Raw genomic sequence first — 20,736 nt, forward strand, 5'->3', positions numbered from 1 at the left:
AGAAGAAATACAGTGGTATTTAGAGATGGATGTGTTCCTCTGTTAGTCATACTAGAAAGCCAGCTCAGTTTGAATAATGAAGATGCAGACCTATTGTCTTCCTCACTGACAAGCTGTCTGCAAGGAGCCAGGAAGCACTGGGTCACCTGCTGTGGAAAGTGCGAGGGGGACAACCTGCCATTGGATGTAAAGGAAAGTGCCTTAGAGTCTACCTGAGCCCTTCTGCCTGCTCACCCACACCATGCCACACCACTCAGAGGCCACACAGCACACACAAGCAGGTCTGAGAAACACGGATAGCCCGAGTCAGATGACTTTGCGGTTTCTCAATGTAAGAGGACACGGGGAACAGCATGAGAATTTATTATGGGACATTACTAAAATTTGAAAATGTACTAGGAAAAGGTAAACATATGCATATGCACCTCCTTTCCATGTTCTGTTCCTCTGATCAAGACAGAATTGGAAGGCCAGTCACCGGAAGTGAAAACACAGTGTTCTGGGGAAGTTACAGCACAAGCCTGTGCTTAGGGAGTGAGTGGTTTTTTTTTGCAGTTTTTGGCCAGGGCTGGGTTTGAACCTGCCACCTCTGGCATATGGGGCAAGTGCCCTACCCCTTTGAGCCACAGGCACTGCCCCTGGGAGTGAGTGGTTTTTGCAAGAGCTTGTTTGGTTTGGTTTGGTTTGGTTGTAGTATGATCTCCCAAATTTTAAAACAAGATACTTGATGAGGACTGTGGACCTTGACGGGTTTGTTATCAGGAAATATGGAAAGGATACGCCACTCATCTTCTGTCTAACAGTAAGCAAACAACTAAGTGTATAAAAAGACAAGCTGTTCCAACTCTCAAACACGTGTACACACACAACTCAGAAATACCCAGGAGGACTCCTGTAGGCTTAATGGATGGCATCCTACTGAAACAAAATGTGTATTAACAAGAAAACATAAAACTTGGGGAAGCAAATTTTATTTCCCGCTCACCCAAATAAGAGAGAAGGTGAAACCATCACCAGAACAAAACAAATTTCTCCCACATAAAATCACAGTGCTAGGTTGGCTGTTAACTTTTCCACTCTACTAAACACGGGAGATAATCTCCACCGTGTCCTGTATATTTTTTACACCCTGGGCAGCCTGTAAAATATTTCTATTATAAAGCTACTTGTTGTGTCAATGGGCTACTTCTAAAACTTCTATTAGCTCAAGCAAAATAGAATGTAAAACAGATGTAAAACCTTGTACATCCTCTATTCCACTGCCATTAAAAACAGCATTAATGCAAAAATAAAATAAAAACTAAAAAAATTAAAAGCTTTTGTGATTTCCTTCTAATGTGATTCCTATCCTGCCTCTACTCTCACTCCCCCTTAATGATTCACATGAACTCCCCAGAGGGACACCTCCACCTGCCAATCCAACAGAAAACAACTCCAGAAAATTCCACCTTCGTGCAAATACTCCAGTTTCTGAGTTCGTTAAATAAAAAATTTAATTTTAGCCAAAAAAGGGGGGAGAATTTAAGGTGGCCTTACTAATGCCTAACCAGGAAAATAAGCTATCTAACAAAAAGAATAAACTCAATGGGCGCCTGTAGCTCAGTGGCTAGAGCTCCAGGCCCAGCCCCATGAAGCAGGGGTGGCAGGTTCGAACCCATCCTGGGCCTGCTAAACTAAAATAAAAAAAAATAGCCAGGAGTTGTGGCAGGTGCCTGTAGTCCCAGCTACTTAGGAGGCTGAAGCCAGAAGATGGCTTCAGCCCAACAGTTTGAGGCTGCTGTGAGCTGTGACCCCACAGCACCTCCAGGGTGACAGAGACTGTTTAAAAAAAAAACTATCTATCTATCTATCTATATCTGACCTAATAAGTAGCCACCAAGTGTGGTGTCCCAAGAGTTTGAGGTTGCTGTGAGCTAAGATGCCACAGCCCTCTACAATGGGTGGCTTAAGAAAAATAAATACTCATAGAACAGCTGCCTTTTGTTTTCATTAAACCCCTGTGGCTTGTTAAGAATTCATCTTAACAGCCTTGAAGAGCCCCAAGCAGACAACTGGAGCACAAGTTCCTGGCACCTGCTCTTTGCCTCAGTTCCTGCCAGGAATGTATTACAAGGAATCTAATAAAGTCAGCCTCCTGTGGATGGGGTGAGGAACAAAATGAAAAAAGCAAATACAGCTGTTCTGTGACAGCTTGAGGTGTTACAAGGAGACCAGTGTTTACATTTAACCTTAAGATCTCTTTTTAGTCAGGGGTAGGGTGATAGGGAAGCATCAGAAAGGAGTAAACACTTGATCTCTCAGGGAGAAGAGCAGTGGAATACTCAGTGATATTTAACTCTTACTCTGACAATGGAGATGGGGGAAGGAAATAGAGGTTTTGAAAATTTAGTATGTGGCTCCGGTCTTTTTTTTTTTTTTTTGTCACTTTATCACCCTTGGTACAGTGCCGTGGCGTCACAGCTCACAGCAGCCTCCAACTCTTGGGCTTAGGTGAGCCTCTTGCCTCAGCCTCCCAAGTAGCTGGGACTACAGTCGCCTGCCACAACGCCCAGCTATATATTTTTTTGTTGTTGCAGTTTGGCCAGGGCCGTGTTTGAACCCGCCACCCTCGGTATATGGGGCCGGCACCCTACCCACTGAGCCACAGGCACTGCCCTGTGGCTCCGGTCTTAACTAAAATCAGTGTGATGGAGTTGAGTCTGTTTCCACGCTGGGGTCTGCCCATCAGACTGAAGCAGTCCCTGAGGGTCCGTGGGTGTGAAGGGTGCCAGTTCAAGGGGATCCACTGGTTTTGGAAGGTGATTTTTTTTTTTCCAGGAGAGAGTAATTTCTGCTTTCAGTGTGTCTCTTTTTTGTAGTGAGGGCATAGTCCCAGCAGAGGCCTCGTTCTAGGGCGTTTTTTATTTCAGGGATCCGAAGTTGCAATGGAGGCACAGCTCAGTTCCTGGAGAAGGGTGCGGCCTTGGTATCTTTTTGTCTGAGATGCACAAATTGTAACTGCCTCATCCAACTAGTCTCATTGGTATTTTGTCTTTTAGCCTTGGCACTCCAGTTATACTTTCTCTTGCACTTGGCAGGGCAGCCACATTTGCAACTCTGAAAGGTGGCAGGCCGTAGAGCCACAGCAGTGGCACCATGTATGCATCTTACTGTGAGACTTTCCAAACAATGACGTTCCCTTCATCATCTGGGTTCTGTGGCCAAAACCCAAGTGACCAGAAGCAGAGACACTCAATACTTAAAAAGTTAGGCACTAAAGAAGTTTCTGTGACGGGCATCGTGCCTCACCCGCTCATCCTGGTTTAGAAGGTGGGGTCTAGTCTAATTCAGTCTCAACCTCACGTTGAAGTCCTGAGTGGTAGCGTGAAAGCACTGACTCTGACCGGGGCTGATGCGGACTACCAGACCATGGCCCTCAGCTGCGAGCTGCCTGTATCTGTGGCTGACTTACTCAGACATACTTATGGAGCACCTAGTCTGCACCATACCCCATTCAAGCCATGGAAGCACCACAGTGAATATGAGAACCAGTGGGCAAGGCAGAAAGCCAAAAACAAATCCTCCCAGCTTCAGCTCCTTGGAAGAGGTCAAGGACACTGAACTGGCACAGGTAGCTGGTTCCTGCCTCCACAGCTCACAGCCCTCTGGAATCCCTGTAAGCCCAACTCAGCCACACAGTCCAAGGACAGCCCTCCAGCTCCTATCGAAAGCTTTACACAGAAAATGTTCTGTTGAAAGCTTCAGAGATGGGGTGTACACTCATCAGGAATTCATTAAGTTTCCAACCAGATTGGAACTCACAGAAGCCCCTCACATGCTGTTCGTCTAGGATATTGCTTAATATCAAATGCAACCAAAAATACATGAATCTAAGTTGGGATCCCAGTATGCCTACCTAAGATGTCTTCAGCAACCAGTCTGTTTATAATATTTTGCAAAGGCATGTCCAACTGCAGTTTATGGAGGGCAGCCATGAGTTTAAAAACAGAACTGTCCTTTCCCTGGTTATTTCTCCACCGGAGAAGCATCTTTTGACGCTGTTCCATCACGTTTCCTGGGTTTTCTTCTTCACAGATCTCAATTTCATTTTCTTCAAGTCTGATAAACCTCATAAACATCTTCCAGGTACCTTTTGGAACTTCATGTCCAATTTCATAAAAAATTCTATTGATAGCTAAAAAAAAACAAAACCAAGAAGAGTTTCTTTACATTTCTAGAAAAATCAAGTAACACCTGCTGTGTCTCTGTTGCTTAGGATATGGGAAGCTCTGTGTGGCTCCAGCTGATCCTGAAAAAGGCACCAGGCCCTAGGATCGGAGACCACATTTGGGCCAGGACCTCCCACAATCCTCACCCTGTCTGCTGCCCATCTAGGACCATGGGTTACCCAAGCCCCACATGGCCACCAGCCTTCCTGGGAACTAGAGGGTCCTAGGAAAGTCAGGAGACTCCTAGGGGCAGTCTGTTCCAGGGCAGCCCACTCTGCCTTCCTGCCACTAAGAAGGGCGCTGGCAGCAGGTTAGGATAGCCAGTGCTAGAATCTGTAACTGGGGGCAGTGTAACTTCTGGGCTCTTGCCGTCTTGTTAAGTCTGCAGAATGGGGGTGCTAGATACGAAGAATTCAAATTTCTTACTTTCAATGGACATGTCCTTCAGAAAATACTTTTTTGCATATTCCTGTGGAGGGAAGGGAATAAAATCATTCCTGGAGAAGGAACCTGTCCAGCACCTTAGACAAATTCTACTGACACAGAATCAGATCTGCTTTGTTGTGGTGGCAGGTGGGCCACCTACAGGAAGCACCTGACTGTGCCCCTACTACAGGTAGTAGAGACTTACAGCCCACCCACATCCCTCAAGTCATGCTTCCCTGGGACACTGCCAGTGCCCGCGCTGGACACTTGTGTTGTCAGGGCCACTGTGAGTGGGCCTCTGATTCTCCCTGGACCGGGGGTCTGCTGATAACAAATGATGTCACCTGGGGGTGATTTGCTCTACTCTGGACTTCCACAATATTAATGGAGGGGACACTTGTCCAGATAGATGCATTATGGAAAAGTGTCACTGACTTAAATGTGGTTTTCTAGTTAAGAGAAATCTGAGCATGTTCTAGAAGAGCTGGAACCTCATGGTCTATTTACTGGGGATGCTCCTGGAGACAGGTCCAAAGGCCAGAATAAGGTCAGGTGCTCTATCCCTTCACTAAGGGCCTGGAGCCAGACCTGGGGTGGGGGTGTGTGTTCAAATCCCAGCTCTGCCTGCTGACAGCTGCTGGCCCACCTCAGCACTGCCCTCTCCCTGGCACAGCTGCCTCACTGGTAAAACCAGCGACAACGATCTCACCCTCAGCACACTCCCTGCCCCTTCAGTGCCTCCTGACAACATAGGCTAGGGTCCTGCCCTCTCTTTCTTATTTATTTGTCTCAACCATATACAGAAAGTGTCCAAAAAGCACAGACTGTGTCGTTATGGGGAACCACCCTAAGCTTCATTTACCTGCTCCAGAACATTTAAGGAGACTGTCGCCTTGGTGTGGCCCTGGGACCCGAGGGCAGCAGGACGGGTGTACAGAGCCAGCTCTGGGGCAGCTGCGCCTCCTTCAGTCACCAGAGCCTGCCTCGCTGGGCTCTCTGCCGGGTCCCTGGAGGGCCCAGGGCAGGTCCTGGCCTCTGGAGCCATAGCAGAGCTCTCTTCACCCAGCAGCACTTCTGTACAGGGGGCCAGGTGGTCTCCCACAGCACGCAGGGTCAGCAGGTGCTCACGGGGCCTGCTGCTGCCAGCAGACTAAAGCACAAAAGTCACTTTTGTTGAAAGGAGATGGCAACACAGTCCCCACCCAAGACACTTTTGGAGAAAGAAATGGAAATGCCAGGTAGCCGCAAGCCAAGACCACGCAGGCTCAGACAAGACCACCACACCCAGGGAGGCCTCAGCTCTACTACCAACCCTGGGGCACAGGTCCCAAGACAAGCCTGATGCAGACTGAGTTATGGCCCCTAAAAAGGTATGTCCATGTCCTGACCCCTGATACCTATGACTGCAACTTATCTGAAAACCCTCCTCTGTGCCTCAGTTTCCATTCAGTGGTTGAATTGACCCAAATTTCGATCTCCTTCTGGCTCTAATGAGGGCGGCAAATGCCAGCACATGAGCTGGAACCTAGGGCATGGGGGGGTGGGGGGGCTGGGGCTTCCCCACCTACTCCTGCAAGTTTTTTTCTTCTTTTTAATTTTATTAAAAAAAAAATTTTTTTTAATTTTTAATTTCAGCTTGCTTATTCATTCTTCTTTGTTTGAAGTTTTTTTTTCTTTTTTTTACTGTTCTTCCTTTGGTGATTCTTTTTCCCTTTGCCTCCCCAGTAGCTGGGATTACAGATGTCTGCTACAATGTCCGGCTATTTTTGATGTTAGTAGAGATGGGGTTTCACGCTGGCTCACTCCTGCTCATAATGGTCTCGAACCTCTGAGCTCAGGCAATCCACCCACCTCGGCCTCCCATGGCGCTGAGACTACAGGCGTGAGCCACTACGCCTGGCCAAGTTTTTTTCTTTTTTTTGAGACAGAGTCTTATTCTGTCACCCTGGGTAGAGTGCCATAGTGTCATAGCTCACAGCAACGTCCAACTCCTGCACTCTGAAATCTACTTACCTCAGCCTCCCGAGCAGCTGGGACTAAAGGGACCTCCCATCAACCCGCCTAGTTTTTCTATTTTTAGTAGATACAGCGTCTCACTTTTACTCAGGCTCTCACTCTTGCTCAGGCTGCTCTCAAACTCCTGAGCTCAAGCAATCCACCAGCCTCAGCCTCCCAGAGTGTTAGGACTATAGGTGTGAGTGTTGAGCCCGGCCCAGTCCTGCAAGTTTTACGACCCTTACTGCCACCAACACCTAAACACTCAGAGAGGGGCTGAGAGCATTAGACATTTCTAGGAAAGACGTGCCCAAACTCCAGTGTGATACTTACAGGGCCGCCTGGCTTATCTGGCTCTTCTGAAAATAAAAACCAAGAGACGTGATATTAATTCATATTAACTAGATGAATGACTTCTGTGAGAAAAACAAAATGCTTTGAACTCACACACAGAAAGTGTACTTACGTTTGATATGCCTGGTGATCCATGTGAGACCTAGGAGAACATAGGAGGGGTAGCTCAGCCAGTGACCTGCCCAGTGCCCCGCCTCTGCCTTCCCCAGCTACAGCAGCCCCTGGGCAGCTCATATCCAGCAAAGACTCTGGTCTTGCCTCCCAGGGGATGGCTTCCGGCCCACCTCTGAGCACCAAGCTGCCCCAAGTTAGAAAGCAAGGGCCTCACAGAAGTGCCCCATTTCCCAGATACTGATGAGGTTACTGGTCTGTTTTTCTCCACATCAATCTAGCTCTAATTTACCTTTCTTTTTTTTTTTTTTTTTTTTTTTTTTTTTTAATTTGGCCGGGGCTGGGTTTGAACCCACCACCTCCGGCATATGGGACCGGCGCCCTACCCGCTGAGCCACAGGCGCCGCCCTAATTTACCTTTCTTTTTACAGGAGTGGACGACCATGCCAACAGGTATAACCAGGATAAGGTAGAGCAAATGATACAACCCTCTGTTTCCTAGAAGTAGGCAAAACAGAGAGTTCATGACAGAGCTAAGCACAGCTGTGACATGCTACAGAAAGTCCCCATTCCCTATCATCATCTGTCCAGTCCCAAAGCTCAAAGCATGTGGGTGTTGCTCAGGTCCTCAGAAGGGATAGAAGATCTTATCCTACCAAAATGGTGGCAAGAGGCTCTGCCATCTTGGGTGGTCTCGTGTGAGCGCTCCTGGGGAGCAGGAGGCAAAGTCTGAGAGCCAGGGGGTGGGAGGACATGCTGACCTGGTAGAAGCAGAGCCTGGCCACTGTGGCCCAAGGGACAGGGCAAGCCTACAGTGGAGAGACACCTGGTAAGACCACCGGCTGTCTGGTTTCACCCCAGTGGAATCGCAGCAAAACCAGAACCAGAACGCAGAGATATACAGAGAGGTGGGACCAGCCGACTGGGGGCACAGATATTCGGCAGCACCCAGGTTACCCCCATGAGCAACAGAAGCCCCATGTTCACACAATGCCATCAATTTTAAAGGCTTTTCTTTATTCTCAGGTTACACCCTTTTTTTGGTATTAATATACCCTTTAGAAGTGTTAACATGTTATTCTAATTAAATTTGTTTAGTGTGGAAATGAGCTGATTCTGAAATGTAAACTGACAAGCTGAAGTCCCCCAGCAGCCCAGACCACGCCGCAGAAGGCAGACACAGTAGCCCCAGCCCTTGACAGGCATCAAGGTCTGTCACAAAAGTGGAACCAGCCCAAGTCCCAGACTTATATGGATGCTGGGTTTGTGACGAGGTGATGCTGAAAGCATGGAAAGGACCGTCTTCTCTCCTCCCATGGGGTGTGGGGCCATTTGCATAAATATGCAAGGGAACCATAATGGGCCCAGCTCCTTCCTCACGCCTTGCAGAAAACCAATTCCAGGTTCACTGAAGAATGAAGTAAGAAAAGCAACAAGATAAAGCTTCGGGCCCACACAGGAGGCAAAGAATAGCAGCCACATAGGAAAGTGGTAACAAGTCTCACACTAAAAGTGAGACTTCTGGTCCATCAGGGGCCACCCTAGGTTAGTAAAAACACCCTGCATGGCGGGGTGGGGTGAGCTCTTTGTAGTATAAAGGGCTTATATCCTAAGTTTATAAATCAGGACCAACTTTTATAAATAATTATCAAGAATGAAAAAGGAAGAAAAAATCCAGACAATCCCACATAAAAATGGGCAAGTGCTTCACACAGGTGTGGTTAACACGAGGGGACCAGGCTGCTGGTATCACTTCTGCCCTGGGCAAGGCCCTCCTCAAGTCCTCCGGAGAGCCCGAGAGGGTAGGGGCCTTGACAGCACTGGGGTTTACAGGAAAGGACAGGAGGTAACATGAAGAGTGGTTGAGGCGGACACTGCCGGTCACAACCCCTTCACACCTCACCAAGCTGGCAGTGCGGCTCCATCTCGGCACGGGAGGCAGGCAGAAGGCAGTACAGGGAGAGTAAGGGCGGCAGAAGGCTGAGCTCGGGGAAGGATGGGGAAGCCGCCGTTCATCCGCAAGGATTCTGTGTGTTCACTGAAGGCCCACCGGCCAAATCTGGCCCACTGCCTGTTTTTGTAAGTAAAGTTTTACTGCCACGCAGCCAAACACATTCATTTGCTTAGTGTCTCTGGTTGTTTCTACTAAGAAGGCAGACATGGCAAGTGACAGCCATGTAGTCTGCAAACTTAATTTACGTACCCTTCCAGAAAGGTTTGCTCAGCTGCTTAAAGAGACAGAATCAGCCCCTTACCTGACTCTGGATCAGCCTCAGGCTCAGGCTCAGACTCGGAACATTCTGTGTTTGCTGCGGCAGTACATGGCCGGAGGACTTTTCTGCCTTCACGACACCTGAAAGGAAGCCCTGAGTGTTCGCCTCTGTGCACCCAGGCTAAGCTCAGAGCATCTTCATCCCCACCCACAGGCAGGGTTAGGAGGGACGAGCTTCGGTCCCAGGACAGCTCTGCCACATTCGGGGCAATCAGTGCCTGGCATTTCCCAGGCTAGTGAAGCTCAAGAGTCCTCTGTGGCATCTGGGGGAAGAATCTCTCCTCCCTTTTCTCGGACAGAGGAGCACTTGGCTATGAGGACTGGCTCTGCCAAAGCCACACCTCTACCAAGAGAGAATGATGCCAACCAGAAAAGGGGAAAGGTCTGCAAGTGTAGAGACGCCGGTGCCTTGATCCAAGCAGGCCTGAAGGCAGCCCTCACTCTGGACTTATCAAGTACATATGAGCCAACAGTTGTGTTTAACAGGAGATATCCCCAAGGGGCTTTACCACTGCAAGCATCTCTGCAGATGTCCTCCTACAATTCACGCCTACCTGGGACCTCAGAATGTCACCTTATTTGGAAATACAGTCTTTGTAGATATAGTTAAGATGAAGTCACACTGGAGGAAGGTAGGCCCTGATCCCATGACTGGTGTCCGTCTACGAAGGTATTGGACACAGAGAGAAGGCCAAGTGAAGACAGAGAAGCCCAGACAGGCAGAGGGGAAGGCACTGAAGGTGAGGCAGAGACTGGAGAGATGTGTGCTGCACCAAGGCTGCCGGCCACCACCAGAAGCTGGAAGAGGGGAGGGAAGACCCTTCCCTAGAGCCTTCGGAGGGAGTGAGGCCTTGCCGACACCTTTGATTTCAGACGTCTGGTCCACAGGACTGCGAAAGAATAAATTTCTGTTGTTTTTCAAGTCATACAGTTTGTGATCATTTGTTATGGCAGCTGCAGCGTCACTAATAAAGTGACAGTAACTGTCAGTCATTCTGCTCTGACACAAGGTCCTATCATTCTCTGCCTTGAGCTCTCTCCCCCCAGAACCTTCTAAGGCTTCCTCTCCTTTGGGCCTCTTCTCCAGTGCTGCCACCTTGGGAAGACTGTCCCTGATCCGAGTCTACAAGAGCTCCCATGGCCCTCAACCCCCACCTGCAATGCCACAGCAGGGCACTGTGATCAGTCATTGTAGGAATGAGCAAATGAGCGCGGGCTCTAGGTAGGTGCCAGGTTGAGACATCCAGGCGACCTGTGTGATTCAGTCTTCAGGACACCTCTGTGGGGCAGGTGCTACCCCGTTAGCCCATGTTACAGATGGAGAAACAGAGGCTGGGGGGATTCATGGAAGTGACCCAAAGCCAAACAAAGAATGAGTGGAAGAGTGGGGGACCCAAGCCCATCCCCCTGCTCCCACTCCTCACCTGCTACAGTGGAAGCAGCTCTCCACGCAGTCTGCAGAGTCGCAGTAGAAGCGGCCTGGTATACACTGGCACTGCCGGTCACTGGTCGGGGAGCACTCAGCCACCATCTCCTGGTCTATCAAAGAGGAAAGGCTAAAGGTCAGAAACCAGGGGCTGCACCATGAGTGACGTAGTGACCGTCATCTGGGCGCAGAGTCCTCCCTTACAGGTCTGTTAGCACAGGAGCCATGAAAGGTAATGGCCAGACCTGCTTCCTTGCGATCAGGGGTATCTGTAAAGAGGCTCATAGGTACCCTTCAAGCCAGGCTGGGAGAGGCATAGGGCCAGCCTCTCAGAAACGGCCTCAAATCACTCCTTTCATCTTGTTTTTCCCCCAAAGGGGAAAGAATACAACTACCACATGTTCTGTCTGAATAAAACGTCAGACGGGGAAAAGTGGGCAGTGGACACGCCTTGCAATCCTGCCTGCCTGCACCCTCCCAGTCACACTGATAGCCACTCTCCCAGATGGCCCATTCACACTCACACCCATACACCCATGTCCCGCTCGAGACACGGAGTCGCGGCACCCCACCCCACCCCCAACGTCTGGGATAGCGGTGTGTAAACTCTGGGGTGAAGAGCTTCACAAAGCAGATGCCACACTTTTTCCTCTAACACATTTAAAAAACTATATGTTTGAGGTTGCTGTGAGCTGTGACGCCAGGGCACTCTAGGGAGGGTGATATAGTGAGACTATCTCAAAAAAACAACAACAAAACTGTGAGAGAGATAAAAACGAAGTGTGGCCTCACACCTGCACCCCACCTAAGGCACCAGTCAGCCTTCATCCTCTCTAGAACTGCACTGCCCTCCTGAGTTGTGTTGGGCAAGATGTGCTCCTGAGCGGACAGAGGCGCCACGCTGGGCACGGCCTTCTGTGGCGCAACATTGTCTCACTGTCCCAGGTACCCGTCTGCTCTCAATGACATGAAATGTGTCACCATGGAATTCTCTGTTGAAGAGCATTTGGGGTCATTCTGGGCCACCATACGTGGCTGTCAACTTTTCCAATCTAGGAGCATGGAAGGGGTGAGTGGGAGTTCAGGAACATTTTCAGTTTCATTGATTATGCCAAAAAGGTTTCTCAGAGTGGCTGTATCGATCCCCACTTTCCCATTACTTTGAATCTCCACTGCCATGTCTCCATAGACACTTGGTGTAATACCTTACACACCCTGGTAGAAACGAAATAGTGTATCCTTTTGCTCCAATGTTTTTGTATATTTATTATCATTTATGTTTCATCTTTGAAATATCTATGTCTCTCCCCATTAAAATTTTTCCAAACCTTTTTTATTATCCATTAGTAAGTGTCCTTTTCATGCTCTGGATACTGACTTGTTTGAATTAGAAGTATCATGGCTTTAGTTTTTAAGTTTGAATGTCTTTTTTTTTTTTTTGCAGTTTTTGGCCTGGGCTGGGTTTGAACCCACCACCTCCGGCACGTGGAGCCAGCGCCCTACTCCTTTGAGTCACAGGCACTGCCCAGTCTGGATGTCTTTTAATAAACAAAGCTTATAATTTTAAAGTAGTCACATTTATCAATCTTACCTTGTGGTTCGTGTTTTTTTTTTTTTTTAAGAGACAGAGTCTCACTTTATTCTCACTCTACCCTCAGTAGAGTGCCGTAGTGTCACAACTCACAGCAACCTCCAACTCCTGGGCTTAGGCAATTCTCTTGCCTCAGCTTCCCCAGAAGCTGGGACTAGGCACCCACCACAACGCCCAGCTATTTTTTGTTGCAGTTTGGCCGGGACCGGGTTCAAACCCACCACCCCTGGTATAGTGGGGCCGGAGCTCTACCCACTGAGCCATAGGTGCTACCTAATATCACACTGTCTTAATTGTCTCTTTATACAAAGTGTTGTTATCTGGGTCAGCGTGCTATCTCATTTTTATTCTTCAGCAGTGTTCTGAGAGATGTTAGCTTATCAAGTTTCAAGAAAATTCCTGCTGGAATTTTCATTAGGAATGCACTGAATTCTAGGACCATTCCATAGAGAAGTGCCATCTTTAAAACAGGGAGTCTTCCCATCTACGAGCTTCCTATATCTCTCTACATATTTAGATCTTCTTAAATGCAGTTTGTTCCTATAAACATCTTACACATCCTTTGTTAGATTTATATTCCAAAGCATCCTATTCTTCTTTTTTGCTAATTGTAAATAATATCTTTTAAAGAATTACATTTTTTAGTGAATGATGCCCCATGATTATATCAATGTACACAGCTATGATTTAATTTAAAAAAAAAAAGAACTACATTTTTAAAAAGCAGTTTTTTGCTGGTATATAGAAATTTATATGAACTTTTATACATTAATTATGTACACGGTCATTTTGCTAAATAGTCTTAAAAATCCTAATGATTCGTAAGGCAAGGCATTGGCTCATGACTATAATTCTAGCACTTTGGGAGGCCAAGGCAGGAAAATAATGTAAGGCCAGGAGTTCTAGATCAGCCTGGTCAACACAGAAAGATCCCATCTCTACAAAAAGTTTAACAATCAGCCAGGTGTCATGGCAGGCACCTGTGGTCTCAGCTACCTGGGAGGCAGGAGGAGCTTTTGAGGCCAGGAGTCTGAGGTTGCTGTGAGACAGTGAGACAGTCTCAAAAAAAAAAAAAAAAAAAATTCTAATAATTTGTAGACTGATTGTTTAACCACATACATGCATCATCATGAGAAAAGCAAAAGCCCTAACCAACTGTTCCCCTGGAAACCAAACAGTGAGGAAGACTGAGATGGCTCCATCTCTGGGTGTATCCATAGCAACTTCCTGAAGAGAGATTTCAACCAGGCAGTTGAGGGCATTTTAAAACTCAGTAGACAGTGGCAGCTACATACTTACCTTCCCGGCACTGGTTACACCTGTCACACGAAAATTGGTCATTGGCATGGGCCATGAAGGTGCCAGGATCACAAGGAGTACACTCTCCAAGGCTGTTGTTCACGCTGCAATGTTGGCTGACATGGTGACCTTCAAGAGAGGTGAGACAGTGGTGAGGGAAGACCAGGTCTATCACGAGATCTCCGCCACAGACCTGTCCTGCCAATCCCCTGCGTAGCATCATCCCTCAGCCTTCAACGTCTTTGGGGTATTTAAGACTGATGCCCAGCCACAGTTCCCATGCTGAACTTATCCCACACATGTGTTCCAGGAACTGCAGACCTGAGTCACTGCGTGGCTTTTCCTGAGTCCTGTAGCATGTATAAGCAGACGTTTCCCAGATACATGTGAGCCTGCCCATATGCTGGCAGGTCCCTGTTCACCGCCCCCACCTGCATTCTCCCAGGATCCAACTTAACAGAGGATGGCTGAATGCATGACCTAGGATGCAGAGTGCCCCATGCTCACGTCACCAGGGCTTCAACAGAGCCACAGTCAAGGCAGCCAAGCCATCAGGACCTCCTGGGGAGAGGCCTAACCACCCACTCCTGCTACAACCTGATGGTTTCCAGTCAGGGAAATGATGTTGTGTTATAGGCAGTCCCAGGTTACAAACAAGACTCGGTTCTGCAGGTTTGTTCTTAAGTTGAATTTGTATATAAGCAGAAACAGGTACCTTTACCTATTACCTGTAATACCCCCCATTCTAAGTGCAAATTATGTTTATAACTGGGAGACTGCCTATAATTCCTGAAATGTTTGTGTATGTGTATAGATGTGCTGCAGATGTGGACATACAGGTGTGTGAAGGTGCATGTACGTACTGATGTGTGCGGGTGGGAGTTGAGGAGCATACATGGGTGTGTGCACAAGCAGGCATTGTGTGCAGAAGTGTATGGGATGGTGAGGGGGGTGTGAATGGTCAACGTGAGGGCGTGTGGTCCCTGAACCAGGAGCCCCATGGAGGCATGGGCTATGGACACATGTGGGGTGTATGTGCGTATGTGTACACGTGTGCAGGCCTGTGCAGGGGCAGTGGTGAGCAGCAGGAGTATGGCAGTGTCCTCTGGGCAGTTCCCAGGAAGGCCCAGGCACCAACCACAGTGAAGAGCCACCAGGTGATGACAGGTGGAGAGGGTGGAGCTCTGGCTCCTCACCTGCTTTAGGGGGCAAACTTCCCCATCAGAGCACCCTCGGGAGGATGAATCAAGCCGACTGCTCACTAGGAACCTCCTGACCCCAGCCACACCTGAGCTCTTCCCAAAGGAGGGGCGGGTGGGAGCCTCCAGCCTGGCCCTACGCCCCCTACTTCTGTCCTTTGAGCCCCATGGAACACAGCCTGTCCACCTCAGAGCAGGCATGGGTCCCCTCTTTGTTCACCTAGATGTCCCCTACTCCCCAGGGACAGAGGTGAGGTGGAAGGGTGATCAGAGGGGACTCCTAAAGAGAGGCCCAGTCACCCCTAATTAGCCACCCTCTCCCAATGCAGGAGTTTCCCACTTATGCTCTAAATAAGGATCTGCAGCCTCCTTTCTCCAAGGTTGGAAGGTCAGCTCAGAAGGCTCTGGAAGGTGTCCCAGAACTCACCTGCGGGGCAGAGTTTGCAGCAGAGGTTCCCAAATGGGTACATATTTGGGCCACACAGGGTCACACAGGTGGTCAGGGTCACCTTCAATGAGAAATGGGAGACAGGCATTATTGAGAGATGCCCCCACCATGTGAATCTCAGCCAGAGAAGGAGGTGGCTGGCCACCTGCCAGTTGGACCCCAGCTCCCTCAGGAGGGGGCTTTCCCTGGGAAAGCACACACTGGACCCTTTTTTATGTCTCTTTTTTTTTTTTGTAGAGACAGAGTCTGACTTTATGGCCCTCGGTAGAGTGCCATGGCATCACACAGCTCACAGCAACCTCCAATTCCTGGGCTTAAGCGATTCTCTTGCCTCAGCCTCCCGAGTAGCTGGGACTACAGGCGCCCACCACAACGCCCAGCTATTTTTTGGTTGCAGTTCAGCCGGGGCCGGGTTTGAACCCACCACCCTCGGTATATGGGGCTGGCGCCCTACCGACTGAGTCACAGGCGCCGCCCTTATGTCTCTCTTTATTGTCCGAGTTGTAATAAGCAGCAGGCAGGTAAAACTTTGGGGAAATAACCTTTTTTTCATTTTTCTTTTTCTTTATACGTGAGTGCTTAGCATTGAGATAAGGGGGTACGCCCTCCCATTTCCAAATGTATGCAGCTGTGCTGACTCCCACCATTGCTATCTCGTCTGCTCCCACGGCCAGACCTGCATCCTCCATGGCAGTGATGTTCTGTAATTTAGCAAATCTTTGTTTCATTCCTCTTTTCTGTAGCTGATTTTTTCAGAGTTGCAGATGTACTTTGTCAAGAAAGGATATTCTCTATTACCAGCTGGGATCTCAGAGTGTGTGACTGGGTGCGCGCATGTCTGCATAGGCTATGTGTGTGCCCGGTGTACACACATACCCACACATAAAAATGGGGATCATACAACTGACAGTTTTACATAACATAAGTTCCTCAAATACAAGAATGACTGTCATCTTCTCTGTGACTTGTTCCTTTCCCAACTGATGCTTTCTAGATTTAATTCTATCACGGGATTTGTAAACCTGCCCCACCCACGGTCAGCTGAGGCTATGCCCGCCATCTATTTTTCTAACCTCTTATTTCTCACTGCCTATATCATTTCCTTTTCAGGCACATCTCTCTAAAATACCACATAGCTCAATTTTTCTTTCTAATACCTGATAATGAAACAGTATAACCTATTTGAATATATCAGATTATTTCTATATTTTCCTTTATTTCTACCATCTTACTCTGTGCTTTTGATTTTCTACTTACTTTTTTTTTTTGGCAGTTTTTGCCCGGGGCTGGGTTTGAACCCGCCACCTCCAGCATGTGGGGCTGGTGCGTACCCCTTTGAGCCACAGGCACTGCGATTTTCTACTTTCTGATTTTTTTTTTTTTTTTTTTTTTGGAGACAGTCTGACTCTGTCACCCAGACTGGAGTGCTGTGGTTGCAGAAGCAACCCAAATGCCTATCAACCCATGAATGGATTAACAAACGGTGGCATATGTATACCTTGAAGTACTATTCAACCATAAGAAAAGATGAAGACTTTGCAACTGGATGGAGCTGAAACACATTCTTCTTAGTAAAGTATCACAAGAATGGAAAAAATATCCCATATACTCCACACTAATATGAAACCAATATACAAACAATTACATTCTCGCAGGAATGATAAAACAGAAATACAGTCTAGCAAGTGGGTAGAGAAAGGAGAGAGTGGGGAGGACGATCGGTGGGTTGATGGGCATTTGGGTTGCTTCCACAACCACAGCACTCCAGTCTTGGTGGGCTCTCACCTAATGTGCACAATGTGAACGCATTCAGCACACCCCTTGGGTGAAGGGCTCAACTACAACTTGAATTTTACCTTGGTAGTGTGTAGGATAATATTTAGAAATAAACTTATCCTACAGCAAGCACACAAAGTAAAATCAGTGTGAGTTTAAAATGACATGCTTTTCTTCCAGAGGCTTAAGACGCTTGGACCCCCCTGGGTTACTCACAGAGTTAGGCTCTTTGGAAAATTCCTTAGGCCTTTTCTCTGAAGCAGTACACCCCGTGAAGCCTGAGATACAAGGGCATGCCGCCCTTCCTCAGAGATACGGGCCAGAGGGTTGACATATGTTAACAACATATTGTCAGAGGTCTATAGGTGCTCTGCCCTGAAGGAAGGTCACAGTCGTTACTTCATACTGAGTAAACTGAGTGAATGCTTGAAGATTAACTCTGTTCCCCTATAGCTATTTTTGTCTTTGTGCCCTGCTTGGAAAACTAGTCACTGTTTAGAGGAAGAGATTTACTACACAAGTGGTTACATTGATATGATAAATTTCCTTTCAAGTTCAAATTCAGCTTATAGATAATGGATTAGGTGTGTATGTGACTGGAAGAGTATAAAACTTAAACGTGGAATAAAGAACTTTGCTATATGCCATCAAACGGTGTATAGTCTGTTTCTTGACTTAATAATTACAGGAGCGAGTTTACACCTACAGCAAAGCTGCTGCTCATTCGCGTCTCGGTTCACGCAACAGTAGTGAGAATAATGTAATCTAAAAGTTTGTACTCTCATGTTAATTTGGAATAAAAAAAAAAAGAGTGCAGCTAACGGCATGCTTAGATGGTTATGTATAAACTGATGTGTTAACGTGTATTAAAAACAAAAAAAGACCCGCCAAACAACAATGATGGCTACAACCAAAAAAAAAAAAAAAAAATAGCCAGGTGTGGTGGCAGGTGCCTGTAGTCCCAGCTACTTGGGAGGCAGAGGCAGGAGAAACTCGGCCCAGGAGTTGGAGGTTGCTGTGAGCTGTGATGCCACAGCACTCTTCTACCCAGGGCAACAGCTTGAGGCTCTGTCTCAAAAAAACAAAAAAGAATCCTGGGTGGAGCACAGTGGCTCACACCTATTATCCCAGTACTCTGAGAGGCCAAAGCGGATGGATTGCCTAAGCTCACGGGTTCAAGACCAGCCTAAGCCAGAGTGAGACCCACATCTCTAAAAATAGCTGAGGTGTTGGGCAGTGCCTGTGGCTCAGTGGATAGGGTGCCGGCCCCATATACCGAGGGTAGCAGGTTCAAACCCAGCCTGGCCAAACTGCAACAAAAAAAAATAGCCGGGCATTGTGGCAGGTGCCTGTAGTCCCAGGTACTCAGGAGGCTAAGAGAATCACCTGTGCCCAGGAGCTGGAAGTTGCTATGAGCAGTGTGATGCCATGGCACTCTACCGAGGGCTATAAAGTGAGACTCTGTCTCTACAAAAAAAAAAGTACCCGAGGTGTGCCCTTGTGACGGGCACCTGTAGTCCCAGCTAGTAGGGAGGCCAAGGCAAGAGAATTGTTTGAGCCCAAGAGTTAGAGGTTGCTGTAAGCTATGATACTACAGCAATCTACCAGGGGCGACAAAGTGAGGCTCTGTCTTTAAAAAAAAAAAAAAGATCTTGAACCCAGCATGGGGCGGTGGCAGTACAGAGACAGCCAGGCCATCTGGCTAAACCCAAACCCAGAAGGTGCATATTTGAAGGTTCTCCAGGTCTGGAAACAGCAGGAGGCAGCAAAGAAAAAAGAGGAGGACAGTGGCCGGAAGAAACACTGACCCACCACTGTCCTTCCACACACAGAAAAGGTCCCTAAGGGCTGGGCACACCTGTAATCCACCCAGGCCTTGAACTCCTGAGCTCAGGAGTCCAAAACCATCCTGATTAACAGTGAGACCCCCATCTCTAAAAAAAAAAAAAAAAAAAAACAGCTGAGTGTTGTAGAGGGCACCTGTAGTCCCAGCTACTTGGGAGGCTGAAGAGGATCACTTGAACCCAAGAGTCTGAGATTGCTGTTAGCTATGACATCAAGGCATTCTGTGGGGGGTGACAAAAAGTGAGACCCTGTCTCAAAAAAACAACAGAAGAAGCCCCTGAATGAAAGTCTTACATAAGCTGCCATCCCCGTCCCCAGGCAGCACAAATGGTCCCAATAAAAGAAGCTACATGTACAATAAGACAGCCACATACTATCGCCTTGTCAATTTGCTGTACACACAAGCCAGACACACGTGGCTTCTACACACCAGCAACTACACATTCAGAAGCCAGAGGGCTGAGGATACTACTCAGAGGCGTTAGGGTCCATCACACGCCTGAAGCAGAAAAACACAAGACTGAGGCTTCAATGAAAAACAAAGTTATTTAAAAGTGCTAAAAACAGGAAAGGCACCATTTTCAAAGGAGAAAAATATCAGTGATATGGGCAAATTGGCTAAAAGAAAACTCAGCAAGGCAGGGAGGAGAAAGTTGGCGCCCCCTGGGCTCACTTGCACGTCCAAAGGAGAGAACTCCGAGACGCGGCACAGTGACGGTCCCTGCTTTCAGTTACGTGGTTAGTAATCACATTCTCCCCGCCCTTACTGTGATGATCCAATCTCGGGAGATAATGACACTTGACAATGTCGCTGGTATTCAGAAAATAGTGGAGCAGAATGTCTACCGGCATAGCACCTATACGAAAGCAGGAGAAAGAGCTGACTCATTTCCAGCGAATAAAACGGACATGGACGCGGTGGTTCATGCCTGTAATCACAGCACTATGGGAGGCCGAGGAGGGGGAACACCTTGAGCCAGGAGTTTGAGAGCAATCTGAGCAAGAGCGAGACCCCGTCTCTACAAGCCACGTGTTGTGGATGCCTGTACGCCCAGCTACTCGGGAGGCTGAGGAAGAAGGATCGCCTAAGCCTGGGGGTGTGACGTTACCGTGAGCTATGATGACGCCACAGCGCTCAACCCTGGAAAAGCCGGGCGACCTCGCTCTCTAACGCGCGCAGGGCGGCGCGCCCCGCCCCCCCCGCGCGCCCACCCCACACCCACACCCACGTGCGCCCACCCCACACCCACGCGCGCCGAATCCAAACCCCCCGCCTCGTGCGCGCACCGCCCGGCCCACCGCCCGCTTCCCCAACCCATACCCTACCTGCCCCGGGCTCATCCGGAAGGGACGCCGGGGTTTGGGCCAGGTCCGCGCTACCTTCACGGGACGGGGCTGCGCCCACCTCGCCAGCAGGGCGCGGAGCCACCGGGGCTTCCCGCCGGGCAGGGCCTAGTGGCCCAGAGGCGCCATGCCGTCGGGCTGGGATGCTCCTGGAGGCGGCGGACTCGCTCCGCACCTGTCCAGGTCGCCGTGTTCCCGCCCCACGCCCCAGCTCGCACGCAGCTCGGAGCTGCCCCGGGGCTTGCCCAGGCGGCCAGACCGTACTCACCGAGACTGAAAGCAACCCCAGTAGCAGTGACCCGCCGCACGCCATGGCCAAGACTGTCGCCGGCGGACTCCAGGGGCGGCGCTGCCTAAGCGGGGGCCGGCCGACCGACGCATCTGCGCAGAAGGCTCTTCGTCACGGCGCTCTCCGGGCATCTCTTGGCTTGCGGAAACATTT

The 20,736-nt window shown here is 48.8% G+C and overlaps 1 protein-coding gene across 1 annotated transcript; it reads right to left on the minus strand.

The window, feature by feature from the left end:
- Positions 1 to 112: 112 nt before the first annotated feature.
- On the minus strand, positions 113 to 20,654 carry LOC128565737 (tumor necrosis factor receptor superfamily member 10B-like). Its single transcript, XM_053562438.1, has 11 exons — positions 20,563 to 20,654; positions 15,309 to 15,390; positions 13,683 to 13,811; positions 10,791 to 10,905; positions 9,350 to 9,447; positions 7,512 to 7,592; positions 7,096 to 7,125; positions 6,963 to 6,988; positions 5,497 to 5,784; positions 4,635 to 4,677; positions 113 to 4,174 (listed from the first exon to the last, which is right to left on the minus strand). Exons 1-11 carry the CDS (start codon positions 20,605 to 20,607, stop codon positions 3,870 to 3,872), a joined length of 1,242 nt encoding a protein of 413 aa, XP_053418413.1. The 5' UTR covers positions 20,608 to 20,654; the 3' UTR covers positions 113 to 3,869.
- Between the last annotated feature and the right edge of the window lie 82 nt (positions 20,655 to 20,736).

Source organism: Nycticebus coucang, chromosome 14 (genome assembly GCF_027406575.1).
Source record: "Nycticebus coucang isolate mNycCou1 chromosome 14, mNycCou1.pri, whole genome shotgun sequence".
Classification (NCBI taxonomy): Eukaryota; Metazoa; Chordata; class Mammalia; order Primates; family Lorisidae; genus Nycticebus; species Nycticebus coucang.

Bases quoted from the DNA above. Each gene is read 5' to 3' on its own strand.
- LOC128565737 (XM_053562438.1), bottom strand. From the start codon at position 20,607: ATGGCGTGCGGCGGGTCACTGCTACTGGGGTTGCTTTCAGTCTCG. The intron at 9,448-10,790 runs GTGAGGAGTGGG...GCTTCCTTTCAG, and splicing joins AGCTGCTTCCACTGTAGCAG to GTGTCGTGAAGGCAGAAAAG. The intron at 4,175-4,634 runs GTAAGAAATTTG...GTTTTTTTTTAG, and splicing joins GAAGGACATGTCCATTGAAA to CTATCAATAGAATTTTTTAT.